Raw genomic sequence first — 18,568 nt, 5'->3', positions numbered from 1 at the left:
CCGAAATCTCAGCCTGACAATACGGAAGTTCCTTCCTTAATGGGTACTTCTGATTAGGGATTGGCTCTCCTCCCAGGCATGAGTCCTGGATCCCGGCTGCCTCTATGCTGAGCCTGGACCATCTTCATAAAGCGAGTTCAAAATTAAACCAAACTAAGAACTATGTAGTACACTCAGAATGATTTAAGAAAAATTTGCATTCAAGAAAAAGGATACTATGTAAAAGAAATCCTCAGAAAATAGAAAGGAGCATTTGGAATTTAAAAATCTGGTTGTTTGGGAATTTTCTAAAAAGCAAGGGTGAGAGAAAAAGAGAAAGAGGAAAGCTTTTTTTCTACCAAAGAGTGACATCTAGTAAAAGAAGAAAGCAAGTGTCATGGCCCATACCTGTAATCCCAGCACTTGAGAGGCAAGGTGGGAAGATTGCTTGAGGCCAGGAGTTCAACACCAGCCTGGGCAATATAGGGAGATGCCATCCCTACCAAAAAAAAGAAAAAAGAAAAAGAAAAAAAATTAGTTAAAAAAATTAGTTAAAAATAATTAGCCAGGCATGGTGGTGCATGCCTGTAGTCCCAGATACCCTGAGGCTGAGGTGGGAGGATCACTTGAGCCTGGGAGTTTGGTGAGCTATAATGGCACCACTGAATGCCAGCTTTGGTGACAGAGCACAACCCCGTCTCAAAAAATAAACCAAAGAAGGAAAAATAGAATTAGAAAGTCTTTATTTTGACACACATAATATAATTATCAATTCAGGGATTCATGTGAAGGTCGTCAATGGATGGCAGAATTAATTGGTGCCAGTTTGTCCAGTGACAGAATATTCAGAATCAATGCACATCCCACAAATCATCTATTCATCAAAAGGGGGAAAGGTCCTTTACAATACAAATAATTGCAGTTATTTTTTTAATAAAATGACCATACTTCATATCATGAATAGTGAAACAATCTGGCATTATGGGTCCCCTGGTGTAACTGAGTATAAAGAATACAACCTCAGCTATGAACTACTATTAACTAGAAAATTCAGTTATAATCTAATTAAGACCCAGTCTTGTGATAGGCAACATGGTAGTCATATGATTTGTGACTACAAAATGTGACTAAAATGTGCTATGAGGGTAAACTACACATCACATTTTGTAAATATAGTACGCTTTAAAAAGGTTAAATATATCAAGTTTTATATTAGTTACATAATATTAAATGATGTATTTTGGATATATTGGATTGAATTAAGTACATTATTAAAATAGTTTCACCTTATTTTTTGAAAGGTGAAAAACATTTAAAATTATGTAAGTTATGCAAATAAGTTTTTTTTTCTTTTTTGAGATGCAGTTTTACTTTTGTCACACGGGCTGGAGTGCAATGGGAAAATCTCAGCTCACTGCAACCCCCACCTCCCAGGTTCGAGCAATTCTCCTGCTTCAACCTCTCAAGTAGCTGGGATTACACATACCTGCCACCACACCAGGCTATTTTTTATATTTTTAATAGAGACAGGATTTCACCATATTGGCCAGGCTGGTCTTGAATTCTTGACCTCAAGTGATCCTCCCACCTCAGCCTCCGAAAGTGCTAGGATTAAGGACGTTAGCCACTACGCCCAGCCACAAATGATATTTTTTTGAGTAGCATTGTTTAGGATCTAATTTCTAGTTGACAAAAATACAGGTCACAGAGAATCAAGTTAATGATCCTCAGAAGAAGCAATTAAACAAATCCAGATTGTGAAAGTGTACCCTGCAACTCATCTAAACTCATCAGAAATTCAAAGTCATGGGGAAAAAAATAGAGGGAACTGTTTTAAACTAAGAATCTAAGGAGAAAAACAAAGGCAGTGTGATCATACTAGATTGGATTTAGAAGGAAAAAAACCACAAATGTCTATCAACTTCTTGGAAATAAATTTTTAAAATTTTAAAATACTGTAGATATGAGATGATGTTAATGGAATTATTATCACTTCTTAAATGTGCTGATAATATCATGGTTATGTAGGCAATGATCCTTACTTTTCGGAGATATACTTTGAATGATTTTGTGGTGATGTGATCCATAATTTACTTTCAAATGTTGGTGCAAATATGTAAAAGAGGGATCCAAGAAATTGGACAAAATACTTAAAATGGTTGAATCTAGACAGAGGATTTTACTATTTTTCTACACATGAAAGATTTCTTACTAAAAAAGCAAGGGTCGAACCTTAAAAGTTTTCAGGGATGGCTAAAATTTTACATTTTCTACTCCTCTTATATCCTATTTTCTTCCATATATATTTTCACAGTGATTGTACATGTGTATTATATATGTATGATAAAAATAATACAAAGCTATGTCTCTAATAAAACAGAGGTTATTACAGTCATTCCTTTCTCTTCAATAATCATTTACTACTGAAACACCAGATTCAATATGATGATGATTATACTAGTCAAAATTCCATCACCATCATCAACTCTGTAATTCTCATTCACATAAATGTAAAATTATAAGCAAATAAAATTGTGTCAGATTCTTATGGATATTCATTGTAATTAAAACATCAAATTATGAGAAGAAAAATTACTTTTAACTTGTTATAGATTTCACCCTTAAATAGGCATTTCCACAGCTTTATAGCAAATTGGCAGAATTACATTTTAATGCTACATATCTGTCTTATTTGAGTTGATTTGAAACCTATACTCTACTTTTTCTTTCTAAGCACAGAATTAAATTTATAATCTCTAACTCATTAAGTGTAGGACTACCATAAAAAGATACTAAAACTGAAGTAAAATCCTAGTCATCTCACAAAACTGCAAATATACGTAACATTGGTTACAGTTCATGTGAAGTAGACTGTTTCACAATTTTTACTAGTTATCTGAAATTTAGGGAGCATATAAAAATAAATTTGATTAAGCAACATTTCTATAATTATTTTACTGTAAATGTGTCTAATCATCACTTCACTTAAAAATAGACACTACTGGTACCTAGAAAATTTGTCATAGAAAAAAACCCATAATTTTACTGTTCAGTGATTTTTGACATTGCAACTGTATATGTGGTAGTATTTCTATTTAAATAAGCAACACACAAGCAACAATGAAAACAAAAAAAAGAAAAAAAAAAAAGGAAAAAAGAAAAGCAGCACACATAGCAAGGTACCGCTCTTGTAAAACCTTTGTAGGTCCTGAGTAATCCCACAGAGGCTCAGCTACCACCTTGGAAATCAGCACATTCTGTAGGTTAATGTTACAGGACTAAAAAATATTCACATCAAAAGAGGAAAGATGGGAAGAAATAATAAGAATAATACAGATAATTTACTTGCCTTTCTGAAATAAACACTTATTATAAAATATATGTATTTATTCATATCATTGAATTTCTGTTGTTTCTAGCTATTGACTCTTATTTTTCACAAGAATATGACTGTATATCTTATCTGATAGCTTATTTGTAATATTAAAATTAAATTACTGACAAGTATAGCAATTTAACATGATTAATAAAAATATTTCAAATAAATTTTTTTACAATGTATTAGTATTGATATTCTAAATTATAGTAAATAATTCCTCAATAAATTACTGTTTGAATTAAGCTAATTTCTTGAAATATATAATTTTTATCAGATTTAAGAAATCCGTTTAAAAAAAACTACAGTACAAGCCTGCTGTACATTTCCCACTTTTAGGCATTTTTGTTTTGCTCTGCATTACAATAAAAGTCCTCTAGATGGCAGTGTTTACCATAGTTAGAATTATTTTAGCACTATTTTAACTCTTAAAATGACGCTCATTAGAGCTTAATACCATATAGTTGAAAACTAATTTTTCTTGTGTTCAACATTTCTTTACGATTCTTGTTTTGCTCTGAATGAATCTTTAACCTAACTCACCAATTTTTTGTTCATTTTTAGGTTGTTATTGCAATTTAATTTGCAAGTTTTCAGGAGCAATCTAAGTTGACCCAAAAACTTTAAAATATAATATACATGTGCTCTGTATCCTTTGGAAGAATTAGGATAAGTTACTGAGGCTATGTTAACCAGAATAAAATACATCTTAGCAACTAACCACATGAATTACATTTTTTTCAAGCTTATATATAACCACAAATTTGAAGAACATTATAGATGCTTTATTAGAACAAAGGGATATTTTTACCTTCTATTTGAAGTAATTGTAGTTTTAATTTTCTTACCTGATGAATATTCCAAATGAGTCATATTTGTATAATAGAATCCAGGGCAATCATGTTTTGTCAGAAAATTTGTGTATGGGTTATTTTTAAATACTAAATTGTACAAATGATAAAGGTATAATATACATTTGAGTTTTATACTGAATATATTGCATGTCATTATAAAACATCAAAATGCTAATATACACATTGAGGAATCTTACCTTTTCCGAAAATAAGACTATACAGAAATGGTCAAGTTCAGGACCAATTGTTGATTTGCAATCTCCCTGTGCCTTCCATAAAGATAGAACATTTGTCACTAAGGGCTGGAAGAGAGACTTATTTCTTCAGTTTTTAACTAGTATTTTGGAAAAATGAATTGTAACATACTTTGTACAGACATATTCCTCTAGGTCTGTACAAATAAACTCCAGGGATATTTTAATTTTTGATTTGGCAATTTAGAGACTTCGATAGAAATTTGCTTACATAAGTAATATATATAAATATAAATTCTGCTCATCTTAAGCAGTGTTTCTCAATTTCAGCACTACTGCCAGTTTAAGTCAGATAATTCTTTGTTGTGTGTGTACATTTGTGTGTTGCAGGAGGCTGAAGTTCTGTGCATTATAGAATGTTTAGCATCATCTCTAGTTTTCACTCCCTAGATGCAATAGTAAGCAACCTCCCTGTCCCATGAACACTCTTCCATGTTCGAGTTAGGGCAATCAAAATGTCTCCAGATATTACCAAATGTCTCTTAAGGAGCCAAATCACCCCAGTTGATAAACCACTAAAATATAAACATTTGATTTTTATCCACTTTTCTTGTTCTTTACAAATATAAAAAGACAATCGAGTAGCTCTTAAAAATTAGTGGCAAGGATATGACTGAACAACAGTAATGAACTTGAACCAGGTATTTACCTACCATTAGGAGTTCCCTATCTCTGATTCCCTCTGTGCATCATCTTTGTTTTTCTTATTCTTTCACTTTTAAGCTTCCTTTGGTATTCTGATCCCTCTCTATATATATATCTATATATATATAAATTACTGCTTCTTTTTTTAATTAAAAAAACTGCTTCTAATCACTCCTGAGTATATACCATTTACTGTTCACAGAATAATTAGATTGATCTTAGACTATCCTTCTTACAGGTCCAGGTTCGCTGGAGAATGGAATCATTGGTCCATTTGAATCGAGTATCTTTGCAAATGCAATCAAGTGTTGCCAGAGTAAGGTAGATCTCTCAATTCCTGGCATTGTGGCATGTGTCCACACAGTGTGAAGATAGATGCTTTGATTATAGCCATGTGTATGGAATATAGGGAAAGACATTTCCAAAGAAGGAAGACCTCTCATGAGCATTGGAGATGATCCAAATGTGTCCACCCATGTTTTCTATTACCTCTTGTTGGCACCTTCCACACCCATCTGACCTGGTACCCCACATTGCTCAGCAAGTGTCCTAAGGCCTACTGGTCTGTTCTACATGATTAGCCTTCTTCCTCTGAAGAGTACCAGGCTCCAAAGAGACCTCTTCCTCACTCCTAGTTCAAAGTAAAACTAAATATTAGCTCGAGATACCTAATCTCTGAAAGAAAGAGACAACCTAAATCAAATTAATATGTGAATGTTGTATACATTCCTTGACCCTTTGAGCAGTACTAGCATCAAAAGAATGCTTGGTAGCAAAACTAATCTTTGCATGATAAAATGGTAGGGGTAATTCTTTCTCAAACCTTCTGCTTTTGCTTCCCACTCTCACTCTTTAGCCATGATAATTTGAATTTAAGATGCTTTTAGGTCCTTGCTATTTTGTCTGTGGTCCACAGATCAATAGCATCAGTATCCCCTGGGAACTTTTTAGAAATATAGGACGTTAGCTCCCACTGAAGAGCTAATATAGCAGAACTTGCATTTTAATTTAACAAGATCTCTGGGCTATTTTATTCACATTAAAGTTGGAGAAACATGGAATCAAGATACAGTAAATACCCTGAAATGTTATTTAAATCAAGAAGAAGTCAACTTTAGCATAACATTATTCTTATAATAATAAACCCAAAAAACAATCTGAACCAATGTAAAGGTTAAAAATAACTACATTGATAGTACATTTATGTAATCAAAAACTTGCTAGTGAGCATTCAAACTATTAAGATTAATGTAACAAGCAAAATATTTAAAATCTAAAGCATAAAAGAGATATTGTGATGGCTATTTGCAAAGTAGAAAATATTTTCAGGGTAGTAAGATTTTTTTTTCAATATACTACATATCTTTACTTTTTATTTTCTTAATATAGTAGGTCTTTTAAAATAGGTTTTTGAATGAGCTGATTAATATATATTTTAACAATGAATTTATCCCTTACATGTTTTGCAATTATTTTATGCAATCCTCACTTCTACTTTTTTCAACTAATTGTGGTTATTTACCTGAAGTTTCATCTGATATTTTAGAATCTACTTATCTGTTATAATATACTGAAATGTTGGCCTCATCCCATGGTGAGGGACAAATATCACTCAAAAACAATGTAATTACTCTCTCTTAGCATAACGATTAAGGACACCTACATTGGTATAGTTGTAATCATAGAAATTACACAAATCAATTTGCAACTAGTTCATGGATATGAAACATGGTACTCATTTATTCTTCAAAATCAAAACATAAGATGAATATTTTTGTGACATCAGGAAACATTTATAATCTTTTCAATGTTATTATTACAGGTACTTACTGTTTGTCTTATATTTTACCAAAGTGATATTTTTCCAAGGATAATGTTTAAAATTAGACTTTTTTATAAGCTTCACATATAATGTTTCTTATGACATACTATTTTTTTTTAATGAATCTCTTCTATGATACATTCTGGCTTGCTTTAAAGCAGACCAACCCCATTGCCTAAAGCCAAGAAGTTTGTTTGACATTCTCTCAATCCTTTCTGAATATTTCACCTATCTGTGGCTGGAGAAGGGTAGATTCATAGGCATGGGAATGAAAAGACATGGTCCACTGGAGGACTATTGAGAGGCTTGGATTACAGTGCACTACAGAATAGGATTTTCATTTAAGAAAAAAATTATTCTAAAGAACATATGTGTATAAACACACGAGGACATCTAATTTTCGGAGAGAGAGTAATATTAACTTAATTCCCATAAAAAGCATAACAGTATCTTTTAAAGGCATGGCAATCCCAGTTTCCATTACTTTGGTGTTATCAGTGACATGGTTAAGCCAAGGCTGCAGAAGTCAACAATATACATTGTCTCCCTGACTCATCCTAATTCAATTAGAGGGGGACTGTTGGTGGAATTTGTTTCCTAAGAGGAGACTATAAGAGAAAAAGAAGCCTCATCCATCCTGCCCTATATTATTGTCTATTTATGTGCACATTATGTAACAAATTGCGCTTCTAGAAGAATATCATGTGAGTTTATTTAAAAAAGAAGACAACATTTTAAGAATGAAGAAGGGAGGACTGAAGGAATGCAGAATGAAAGTTCCCAAAATAATATTATTTCAGGTAACACGAAGTTCTGTTTCAGGGAACACATTAATATAAATAAGAATGTAATGAAAGAGAATTTTAAAACCATTGTAATATGTTTATTAATTCTTAAAACTTCTAATACTTTTAAACAAACCATTTCCTCATTTTTGGGGGGCAAATGCTATTGTGCTTGAAATGTGTTCTTAAGATTTTTCTTGTCTCTATTTTTAAGTTTAAACAGAGGTGCTTCCAAAGAATGTGCAAGCTTTTCCTACGTCTTTAGACATTTATCATGTTATAAATGTAATGTGAATAGCTAATAGTCGATATTTCAATCTAACAGTTCTTACCTTACAGATTAGAGAAATAAATGTCATAAAGACACAAGAAATAAAAAAAAATTAACATTATATATCACTGGAAATTACATGACTTGAAAGTAATAAAATTATTTGATTAAACACGATAGACATTTATTCTGTTTACTATCTTAAAACTTTTTTATGTTTTCCTACATGACTGCTTGAGCCCTACATGTCATGTGGAAAACATCTGTTATGAAAACTATGCCTATAAATACTCTTGAAATTTTAAAGAAGCAATAACAGAACTTGAGAAGTCAATGTTTTCTTTATTTAACTAGTAATCATGATAAAATAGTGGCACTGGAAAATGTCAGTTTATATTGTGATAACTGTTAGAACTACAAACCTGACATTTATAATCCTTGTCAGTCATAAAAATATAGCAAATTGGGATAAATTTAGTTCAGTCATTCAAAAAGAATGAAGGTTGTCACCTGCTTTCCTTTGTGATTTGATTATCTTGGACTAAGTTTTTCTAAAAAGGAAAAGGTAAAAAGATTTAAATAAAGGTATTCAAAATGGAAGAGCTAATAATAAATAGCGAAGGAACAGAATTATTCAAGAAGCTTACTATACTTTGCCAGTTTGCAAAGCCTTAAAAGGTGTTAATTTTCTTTTTGCAGTGTTAAAATTCTGCATTGTCATTTTCTAAACAGTGATAATATAAATAACTGTGAGCATTTTTAGCACAATTTTCCCCAGAAGTACAGTACAATAGCCTAGTCTTTTTTGTGAAATGGGGACAATAATACCTGCTGTGACATAAGAGCCCCTGTGATTGATTGATTAATGTCTATTAGACACAATAAGACATCTGGATTAAAGGAACCTTAGAAGTACAGGGCACAAAAGTATTTTTTCTATTATTTTTAACTGTGGTTGGATTATAGAACTAGTATATTAGAGTTGAAAATATTCGTCTTGAAGTCCTTGTGGAGGTCATTTGATCATTCTGAATACCACAGTCTGTCTTTTCTCTAAAATGTGACTTACAGAAACAGCCTTTACAATCTTTGTGTGAAATGTAATTTTAAAATGCTGAGTGGTAACTAGAAAATCCTAGATGAAAATCCAATTAACAAACTGAACTGCTTAATAATTTAGGTTATTAAATGCCATTACATGGAAATCATTGTTTAAATATATAAATAGAACACCATTAAGCTGTGGAACATAATTTTGTTAACTCAACATCTGTTTGTGTTTAAATCTGCAAAAGCATTTTAGTCTTCAGTTAGCTGGCTGAAGGTGACTTAGCTTCACAAGTATCCCATGACCTATATAACCAGCAGAAAACAGTAAGGCAATTTTACTATAGCTCGAATGGCATAATTCCCATTAGTACCCTGATGCTACTAATCAAGTACAACACAGGTGAGAACAGCATAATATGCTCTGACAAAGATGGATAAGGGTTAATTAAAGAGATCTAATTAAAAGTCTAATATATATACTGGAAGATCAATATTGGAAATCTAACATTTTATTAAATTCACTAAAGAAAAACAATGATAAAATGCAGCATAAAAACAAATAGATGTTCCCTTACAAAAACTAAAATTAAGACTATTTCCCTAGTTCATAATTATGCAGATCTAACTTTAAAAATTAATATTGGAGAGGTGGATTTATGAACCGCTCTCATTATGAAAATGATTTATATAGTGTTTTGGGCAGAAACCTCAAGTTGTAATAGCACAGGGTTAGGAATATGACCTCTTATATTTAATTTTCCTCTAGGAATATTAATAAGATCTTTAATAATAGTTCTCATTTTGGAGTTTAGAAGTCAGATTATCACAGGGCAAACCAGTCTCAACTATTCTAGACTTAAGAGGTAAAACAGACCATTAAGGAATCCCAGTCATTTACATAATGTCAAATAAACACCTAAAGGCTATAATGCCCTGAGTCTATACCTCTATTTGTCTCTTAAACTCCGTCTTCTTTGAAAAGAATCTAGACATAATTCATTCTGGGGCTTTGACCTGTGGTTTTCTTTAATTGAAGTCTCATAGTCATAAATTAAATCATGTGATGATTTTTTTTTCTCTTCCCTAACCTTAATCTTGTGTTCATACTGAGATTTCATTTATGAGCACGAGGTAATAATGGGTTCTGCGAACACATGAAGCTATCCCTTAGCAAAGAGAAACAATTCCGTTTAATAATGATGTTAAATAATTATTGCTAAGCTATGTGTTACGACTACAACATGACTTTGAAATGACTACGGTGTGATTAGAATAAGAATATGATACAACTGTGGTGCTGATGAAATGAACTGGAATGTGGCTGTGCTGCTGTGTTTACTGTAAATGTATCAGAATGATGGTTCATTTATTTAAAAACAGTGCAGTGCATAAAATAGGTGGCAATTGGAACAATGTACTAGTTTTAATTGTAGATTTTGTGAATGGCAAAATGATTGTTTACTATGGTAAGATAAAAGAATCATCCTTTAATTCACTGCCATTATTCTGTGAGGTGAGGTAATATTTTTCTTTTGACTTTTGGATACTTAGAGGTCACCCCCATTCTTAAATTTTATATATTCTAATCAAACATAATATTACTATAATAAAAGTTGCTTTGCTATTTAAAAACAATATCAATCTATTATCTGCAAGGAAAGTGTTTTATATTTCACATATAAGGGATTAACGGATTTTATAGTGGACTTTTAGACACTACAATTGAACGGTGACTCTTTAAGGAAAAGTTTGAATTAAAAAGAACTTACAATTTCATGTTGGAAAATTGTGATGTCAAATGAGTTGGTTAGGTAATGTCATTTATTCAATATATGGCTTGGTAGGCTTGATTCGCGATTTTTTTTTATACTGTTAATTTAAACATCTAAAAAGAAATGTTCTTATTTAAAACGAAAACCAGTGTACTAAAAAATAAGAGGAATTCTCCAACACGACTTCATAGTGCTAAAATATGTCAACAGCCTTTAATGCCTGTTCAGCCCATTACAGAATGGGGAACACACAGGATTAAAATAAATGCTTTTTATTCTTCCTGTAAGTTAGACCGTTATTCAATCATGCACTAAAACCTTCTCAGACTACGTTTATAGGTTATTCAGAAAATAAATTTTTGTTCCAAGTGAACTGTTTCTATGTTAATGCTTCAAACTTTACTCAGATATCAGGCGTTTTAAGTGCAAGTCATTTAACAAACCTTTGCGGTTTACTGACTGTAAAAGATCAATCAAGTATATTACTAGATAGTGCTTTGGGGTCAATATTTGAGAAATAAAGCTATTTTTTTTGGGGGGGGGAGTAATTCCATCCAGTTCCTGTATAAAAAAGAGAAACTTGTGAGGATTTAGTACTGAGCTAGAGTCAGGGAAATGAAATGCACTAGAAAAGAATCACAGGAAAGAAAGTTGGAATCAGTGCCTGGGGAAAGGAAGTGTTGCACAGCTTGTTGAACAGCTGCCTGGGACTCCTTCCAGACCCTCGGAAGCAAAGTTTGCAGTGAGGTGGGCTGGACGCGGGATTTGCAGCAGCCGCGAGTCCGGGTGAGCTCAGGTTCTCAGGTTTCCAGGCGCGGCTGGAGCAGAAGTGCAGGGATCGCCACGATCCACCGCCGCGGCCGGTCCCGCTCCGCTGGAGGAGACTTAGCACGCGTAGCCCACTGGCCCGGGCTGACCGAGGAGACCTCAGACGCCGCCACTTTCTCTTTCCCAGGCAGTTTCCGCGACCCTGCATGTAGGAAGTGTTCCGATTAATTTTCTGGACCATCTCCGCAGAGATTCCAAATTCCGCGGCCCCCACCTTTCACTGTGCTCCCTCTCTGCCCTTCTTTCCAGTGTCCCTGCCAGCAAAAGCCTCTATCTGCAGCACCAGGCAGGTTGTCCGTTTAACGCGCTCCGGGGATCTGCTGGCGCGTGCTCCCAACCCCGGGGTGGCAAGACGTCTGGCGCCTCGGATCGCGGGTAGACTCCCCCATCTGTGCATTTTGGCCCCTCCACTTAGAAGATGTGCGAAGTGTGCGCCTGGAAACGAGCCGCCTCGGTGACCCTCATTCGCCCACAGCGGCGGCCCATGATTCTCGGATCCGCGCCCGCGCGTCCTGCGGGGCTCCCGCGCTACCCTGCCCACCAGACAGCCCGGGTTCGGAGGTTCGCTCTACTCTAGCGCCTGCGAGCGCTGCTTCCGCGCGGGCCTGGGGAGCATCAGAGCGTCCTCACCCCACCGGACCCTGCTGGGCATGCTCAGTGCACCTCCTGGAACCCGGATCTCCTAGGGTCAGGATCAGATTTCCGGGTTTTCGCGGCTGCCGAGGGGGCGCGGAGGAGGGGAGGCTGGGAGACAGTCAGCGCCTTGTTCTGCGCCCCCTCCCTCGCGCCGGGCTGCGGCCGCCCGCACCGCAAGATGCAGGCCAATCAGGGCCCGGGGGCGGGGCCTGGGCAGTCACGCCCTCCCTCTGGGCTTATTGAGAGTTATATCAAGAAATTCAGTTCAGAGAGAGGAGAGGAGAGGGAGAAGGAGAGAGGGGCAGAGGAGAAGGGAGAGAGGGAGAGCATGCGAGACGGAAAGGAGCGCCTTAGAGTCTCTGAAGCACTCAAGAGATAACCGATTAGGAATTTTTAGGGCAACTGTCACCCGGATAGCTGCCAGAGCATCACCATCACTGCAACTCTGACGTTTCCTACAAGAAGTTAGAGACTTAAGCAGTATTGGCATTGGATGGAAATGGTATGCTTGATGCTGTGGAAAATATCCCTGAGCTGAAGAAGTGCAACTGGATGTTGTGTGTGTGCCACACAAATACCCAGAAGAACCCAGACCCAGTGGGTAGGAAAGACGAAATGTGGAGAGAATGACTAACGACAAATCCCTGAATTTGTTCTCTGGAGTTGCTAATTTGCCAGCCCGAAGCAACACATTTTACAAGGAGGAAACGTTTTGCTGCTTCTGATTTCTCCCCAAACTGGTGCTACCAGATGCATGGCTTTCTATGTGTTGGAACAAATCATTCCTAACTGCAGCATACTGGGAAAGGGGAAAGGTTGAGGCAACTAACGTAAGTGTAAAGTTTCGCATGCACAATCGTAAATTCTGTGTTTAGATGTGTCCTCAGTGTAGACGGGAGATGTTTGTAATTGGGTAGACGGTTGGGGCAGAGCTCACCTACTCGGCTGTATCTGCATCCCTACCTGCATCACTCTGCCGGAACTAATCTCGGGCATCAGCTACTGTGCAGCCTAATGCAGATAAGATTAGAGCCTGAGAACTGACCAGTCCTACTCAAGTAGGTAGCTGCCTGGAGCCTTGCACCCATTTAAATTGCAGTTATGGGAGCATCTAAGCAGAAGCCTTTTTACCTGCGTGATTGGGTTGCAGTATTTATGTGCAGCAAATATTACTAATATTCTAACCAGAGATCGGGATTAAGAAACTGCATTTTTTTTTCTCTTTTATGTTCAGTGGGAAATATTGTGATGTTACGTGGAAATGTTAGCCGCATTTCACTTACATCTCGGCACTCTCTTCCACCTCTAGATAAGGAATCCTATCTTATGATACATTTTTAAAAGTTTTAATGTGTTTACGAATCCTAATGGGGATAATTTGTCAATATGGAGAAAGGAGAGCAAGCTGTGGGCAAGAAATCAGAAGTCTTGGTGTTGTGCTTTTGGGTAATGAGGATGTGTAGTGGCCGGTGACTACTGCTTCTGATGCTGCAGCGGCATGTCCGGATGCTCGTTCCCCAGTAAGATTGTATTAGAAGGCAGTTGAAGAAGTGGGAGGAAAGAAATAGTCTTTTTAGAAAAAAAAATAGGTGACTCAGTGTGGCAGAGAAGAAAACACATTTGACAAGAGATGAAGCAATTAGCAGGAACCATAAGCTAAATACTTAGGGTTTTTCACTTCCACCTAAAAAGACTGAAGGAGGTGGGTTAGAGGCCAGGAGGAGGGTGAGGCAGGGGGAGGGGAAGAGGAGAACCAGAATGCATGTTTTGAATTAAACAGTATTCTGAAAAACAACGTGTGTGAATATAGGTAAAAATAGCAGCTGTCCTTAATTCAAAAGTAGAAAATTTTATTTTCTCCCGGCAAATGCAACAAGCAGGAGATATTTAGTGTTTTTCTCCAAAGAGTAAACTTGCAAACAGTGGCAGAGCAAACTGCCATGTTTACTAATGTGCAGGGGAAAATGTGTGGTGGTATTTTGTGACGATGTGTTTTTATTTACTGAAGAATAATATTGTCTATACGATTGTGTTGACAGTGGCTGTCTCCAAATAAGTGATGAGATATAATGCATCCTCCAGTCCTTGCACGCTTCCTCTTGGAATTTGTGCATCATTCCTCAGTGGAAACCTTTAAACCCTAAAATCCAGGAAAAGAAAATAAATACATTATCATGGACCTGAGGGATTTTTACCTGTTGGCTGCTCTGATTGCCTGTTTAAGGCTGGATTCCGCAATAGCTCAAGAACTTATTTACACTATTAGAGAGGAATTGCCTGAAAATGTGCCCATAGGAAACATACCAAAGGATCTGAACATTTCTCACATCAATGCTGCCACAGGGACCAGTGCCAGCCTTGTCTACAGACTGGTTTCTAAAGCTGGGGATGCCCCTTTGGTGAAAGTATCCAGCAGCACTGGGGAAATTTTCACAACCTCCAACAGGATAGACAGAGAAAAACTCTGTGCTGGCGCCTCATATGCTGAGGAGAATGAGTGTTTCTTTGAACTTGAGGTGGTGATCCTCCCCAATGACTTCTTTAGGCTGATCAAAATAAAAATAATTGTCAAGGATACCAATGATAATGCCCCCATGTTTCCATCTCCTGTCATCAATATTTCCATTCCAGAAAACACTTTGATCAACAGCCGCTTTCCAATTCCATCAGCAACAGATCCTGACACAGGCTTCAATGGTGTACAGCATTATGAATTGTTAAATGGGCAGAGTGTTTTTGGACTGGATATAGTGGAAACTCCGGAGGGAGAGAAGTGGCCACAATTGATTGTTCAGCAAAACTTGGATAGAGAACAGAAAGATACCTATGTGATGAAAATCAAAGTAGAGGATGGAGGCACTCCACAGAAATCCAGTACAGCCATACTGCAGGTCACAGTAAGTGATGTAAATGACAACAGACCAGTGTTTAAAGAGGGTCAGGTAGAGGTGCATATTCCAGAGAATGCTCCTGTAGGTACCTCTGTAATTCAGCTCCATGCCACTGATGCAGATATAGGCAGTAATGCTGAAATCCGGTACATTTTTGGTGCCCAGGTCGCCCCTGCAACCAAAAGACTCTTTGCTTTAAATAATACTACTGGGCTGATTACAGTTCAGAGGTCCTTAGACAGAGAGGAAACAGCCATTCACAAAGTGACAGTGCTGGCTAGTGATGGCAGCTCCACTCCTGCTCGAGCAACGGTTACCATCAATGTCACCGATGTAAATGATAACCCTCCTAATATAGACCTCAGGTACATTATAAGTCCCATCAATGGCACCGTGTATTTATCTGAGAAAGATCCTGTCAATACAAAGATTGCCCTAATTACAGTTTCAGATAAGGACACAGATGTGAATGGCAAAGTGATCTGTTTTATTGAAAGAGAGGTCCCATTTCATTTGAAGGCAGTTTATGACAACCAATATTTGTTAGAGACCTCTTCATTGTTGGACTATGAGGGCACCAAAGAATTCAGCTTTAAAATTGTTGCCTCTGATTCTGGGAAGCCCAGTTTAAATCAGACTGCCCTGGTAAGGGTTAAGCTTGAGGATGAAAATGACAACCCACCAATTTTCAGCCAGCCTGTAATTGAGCTGTCAGTTTCTGAAAACAACCGACGTGGGTTATACTTAACAACTATTAGTGCCACAGATGAAGACAGTGGGAAAAATGCAGACATTGTTTATCAGCTTGGACCGAATGCCTCCTTCTTTGATCTGGACCGAAAAACAGGAGTTTTGACAGCCTCCAGAGTCTTTGACAGAGAAGAACAAGAACGATTCATTTTTACAGTAACTGCCAGGGACAATGGAACCCCTCCCCTCCAAAGCCAAGCGGCTGTGATAGTTACTGTTCTGGATGAGAATGACAATAGCCCCAAGTTTACTCATAATCATTTTCAATTTTTTGTGTCTGAGAATCTGCCAAAGTATAGTACTGTGGGGGTAATCACAGTGACAGATGCAGATGCTGGAGAGAATAAAGCTGTGACTCTTTCCATTCTAAATGACAACGATAATTTTGTGTTGGATCCCTATTCGGGAGTCATAAAGTCAAATGTCTCCTTTGATAGAGAGCAGCAGAGTTCCTACACTTTTGATGTCAAAGCCACTGATGGAGGACAACCACCTCGTTCCTCTACTGCAAAAGTAACTATCAACGTCATGGATGTCAATGACAACAGCCCAGTTGTCATTTCTCCACCATCTAATACTTCCTTTAAGTTGGTGCCCCTCTCAGCCATTCCTGGCTCCGTGGTAGCAGAAGTTTTTGCAGTGGATGTTGACACTGGAATGAACGCTGAACTAAAGTATACTATAGTGAGTGGAAACAACAAAGGCTTATTTCGGATTGATCCAGTAACAGGTAACATTACTCTGGAAGAAAAACCAGCACCTACTGATGTGGGATTGCATCGCTTGGTGGTCAACATAAGTGACCTGGGGTACCCTAAGTCTTTGCACACGCTTGTGCTTGTATTCCTTTATGTTAACGACACTGCTGGAAATGCCTCCTATATCTATGACTTGATCCGCAGGACTATGGAGACCCCGTTGGACAGGAACATAGGGGACAGTAGCCAACCCTATCAAAATGAGGACTATCTAACCATCATGATTGCCATCATTGCCGGTGCCATGGTGGTCATCGTTGTGATCTTTGTCACTGTTCTGGTGCGCTGTCGCCATGCATCAAGGTTCAAAGCAGCTCAGAGGAGCAAGCAAGGTGCCGAATGGATGTCCCCAAACCAGGAGAACAAACAAAACAAGAAAAAGAAAAGAAAGAAAAGGAAGTCTCCCAAGAGCTCTCTTTTGAACTTTGTTACTATCGAAGAGTCCAAACCCGATGATGCAGTTCATGAACCTATCAATGGGACAATAAGCCTGCCGGCTGAACTGGAGGAGCAAAGTATAGGAAGATTTGACTGGGGCCCGGCACCTCCAACCACGTTCAAGCCTAACAGTCCTGACCTGGCCAAGCACTACAAATCTGCTTCTCCACAGCCTGCTTTTCATCTCAAACCAGACACTCCAGTTTCTGTGAAAAAGCATCATGTGATTCAGGAACTCCCTTTGGACAACACCTTTGTCGGGGGTTGTGATACCCTTTCTAAACGCTCTTCCACTAGTTCAGATCACTTCAGTGCCTCAGAGTGCAGTTCCCAAGGAGGCTTCAAGACAAAGGGCCCCTTACACACCAGACAGGTAAACGAGCACTTTTACTGGTCTATAAGTACTGCATACAAGTGCCCAGTCAACCAGTATTAATGTGCCAGTGTGTCTATTGTTTTGGTCTAACTTTAGCTTAGTTATAAAGAGGTTAAAAAAAAACTTGACCCCTTTTCTATTCCTCTGGGGCTCAGTCAAGAATTTTTAGAGCAGCTTTGAAATTTCTGAGTTCTAAGAATATTTTAACCTCCCAGCTGCCTTCAAAATGGCAAAAGATGAAAAGAGAAAATTATTCCAAATTGTCCCAAGACAATGTTTGCTGAAGAAGAAAACCTGTCCTGATATGCCAAATTCTGCTCCTGGGGTGTCCAAATTGACTGCTTCAAAATTTTCACCTTACCTTTTGATCTAAAAAGTCACCTTCAAATCTCAAGTTTTAAATGACTTTTGAAGGTATGACTGCAATTATGTCGGCGCTGTGATTGCTAAAGGGGTTAATTTTTTTTTAGTCTCTAAACAGGATAGTAGAATATTAAATGTACATCAGCTGTGAAGCACATGCTTGTTGATAGATTGCAACTAAGCCATATAGGAAGTCTTCTCTTTGATTTTAAATTATTTTATTGTAATATATTAAATTCGGTACTTAATAGAAAGATTTTTAGTGTCCACAGTGGCTAAATACTCTTTCAAAAAAAGAAAAAAAAAAGAAATGCTTGCTGCCTAATATAACTGATTTATAAAGAAAAGAATGAATCCATTGTAAATATTCTCTCATCTTAGTAATGCATAAGTGATCTGTCATAACTCATTTTAAACTGTGAAATATGCCATATGAAGAGGGATTAAGAGGCTGAGAGACTCATATTTCAACCAAATCCAGAATTAGTTTTTCTTAGGTCTAATAATTCCTTGTTAATAAAGATTTAAATGCAGCGCTGTCTAATTTATTTCACTGGTGCTTGTCTGTTGCCACAAAATTTGAATATCGATAATAGCCTGTAGATGGCACTAGGGTATCATGTCGCTTGTGCTGGCCAGGTGCCAATCCCGCAGTAGCAAGAAGGGGGAGGGAAGGATCAAGCTGGTAGTACAGCCAAAGATACCTTTTATTTAATGATA

At 37.1% G+C, this 18,568-nt stretch overlaps 1 protein-coding gene across 7 annotated transcripts in view; it reads left to right on the top strand.

The window, feature by feature from the left end:
- Positions 1 to 12,430: 12,430 nt before the first annotated feature.
- The window catches only part of PCDH9 (protocadherin 9), a 907,179-nt gene continuing 901,041 nt past the window's right edge, over positions 12,431 to 18,568 (top strand). For all 7 annotated transcript variants that reach the window (XM_017523605.2, XM_017523602.2, XM_017523604.2 and 4 more), the window contains exons 1-2: positions 12,431 to 13,102; positions 14,312 to 17,482. In XM_017523605.2, coding sequence (XP_017379094.1) covers positions 14,447 to 17,482 — 3,036 coding nt within the window. In that variant the 5' untranslated portion in view covers positions 12,431 to 13,102; positions 14,312 to 14,446. The remainder of the gene's footprint in view (positions 13,103 to 14,311; positions 17,483 to 18,568) is intronic.

The sequence above is a fragment of the Cebus imitator genome, unplaced genomic scaffold (assembly GCF_001604975.1).
Source record: "Cebus imitator isolate Cc_AM_T3 unplaced genomic scaffold, Cebus_imitator-1.0 Scaffold29, whole genome shotgun sequence".
Taxonomy (NCBI): Eukaryota; Metazoa; Chordata; class Mammalia; order Primates; family Cebidae; genus Cebus; species Cebus imitator.
The sequence above is the reverse complement of the archived record's forward strand: the minus strand, read 5'-3'. Positions and strand labels throughout refer to the sequence as shown.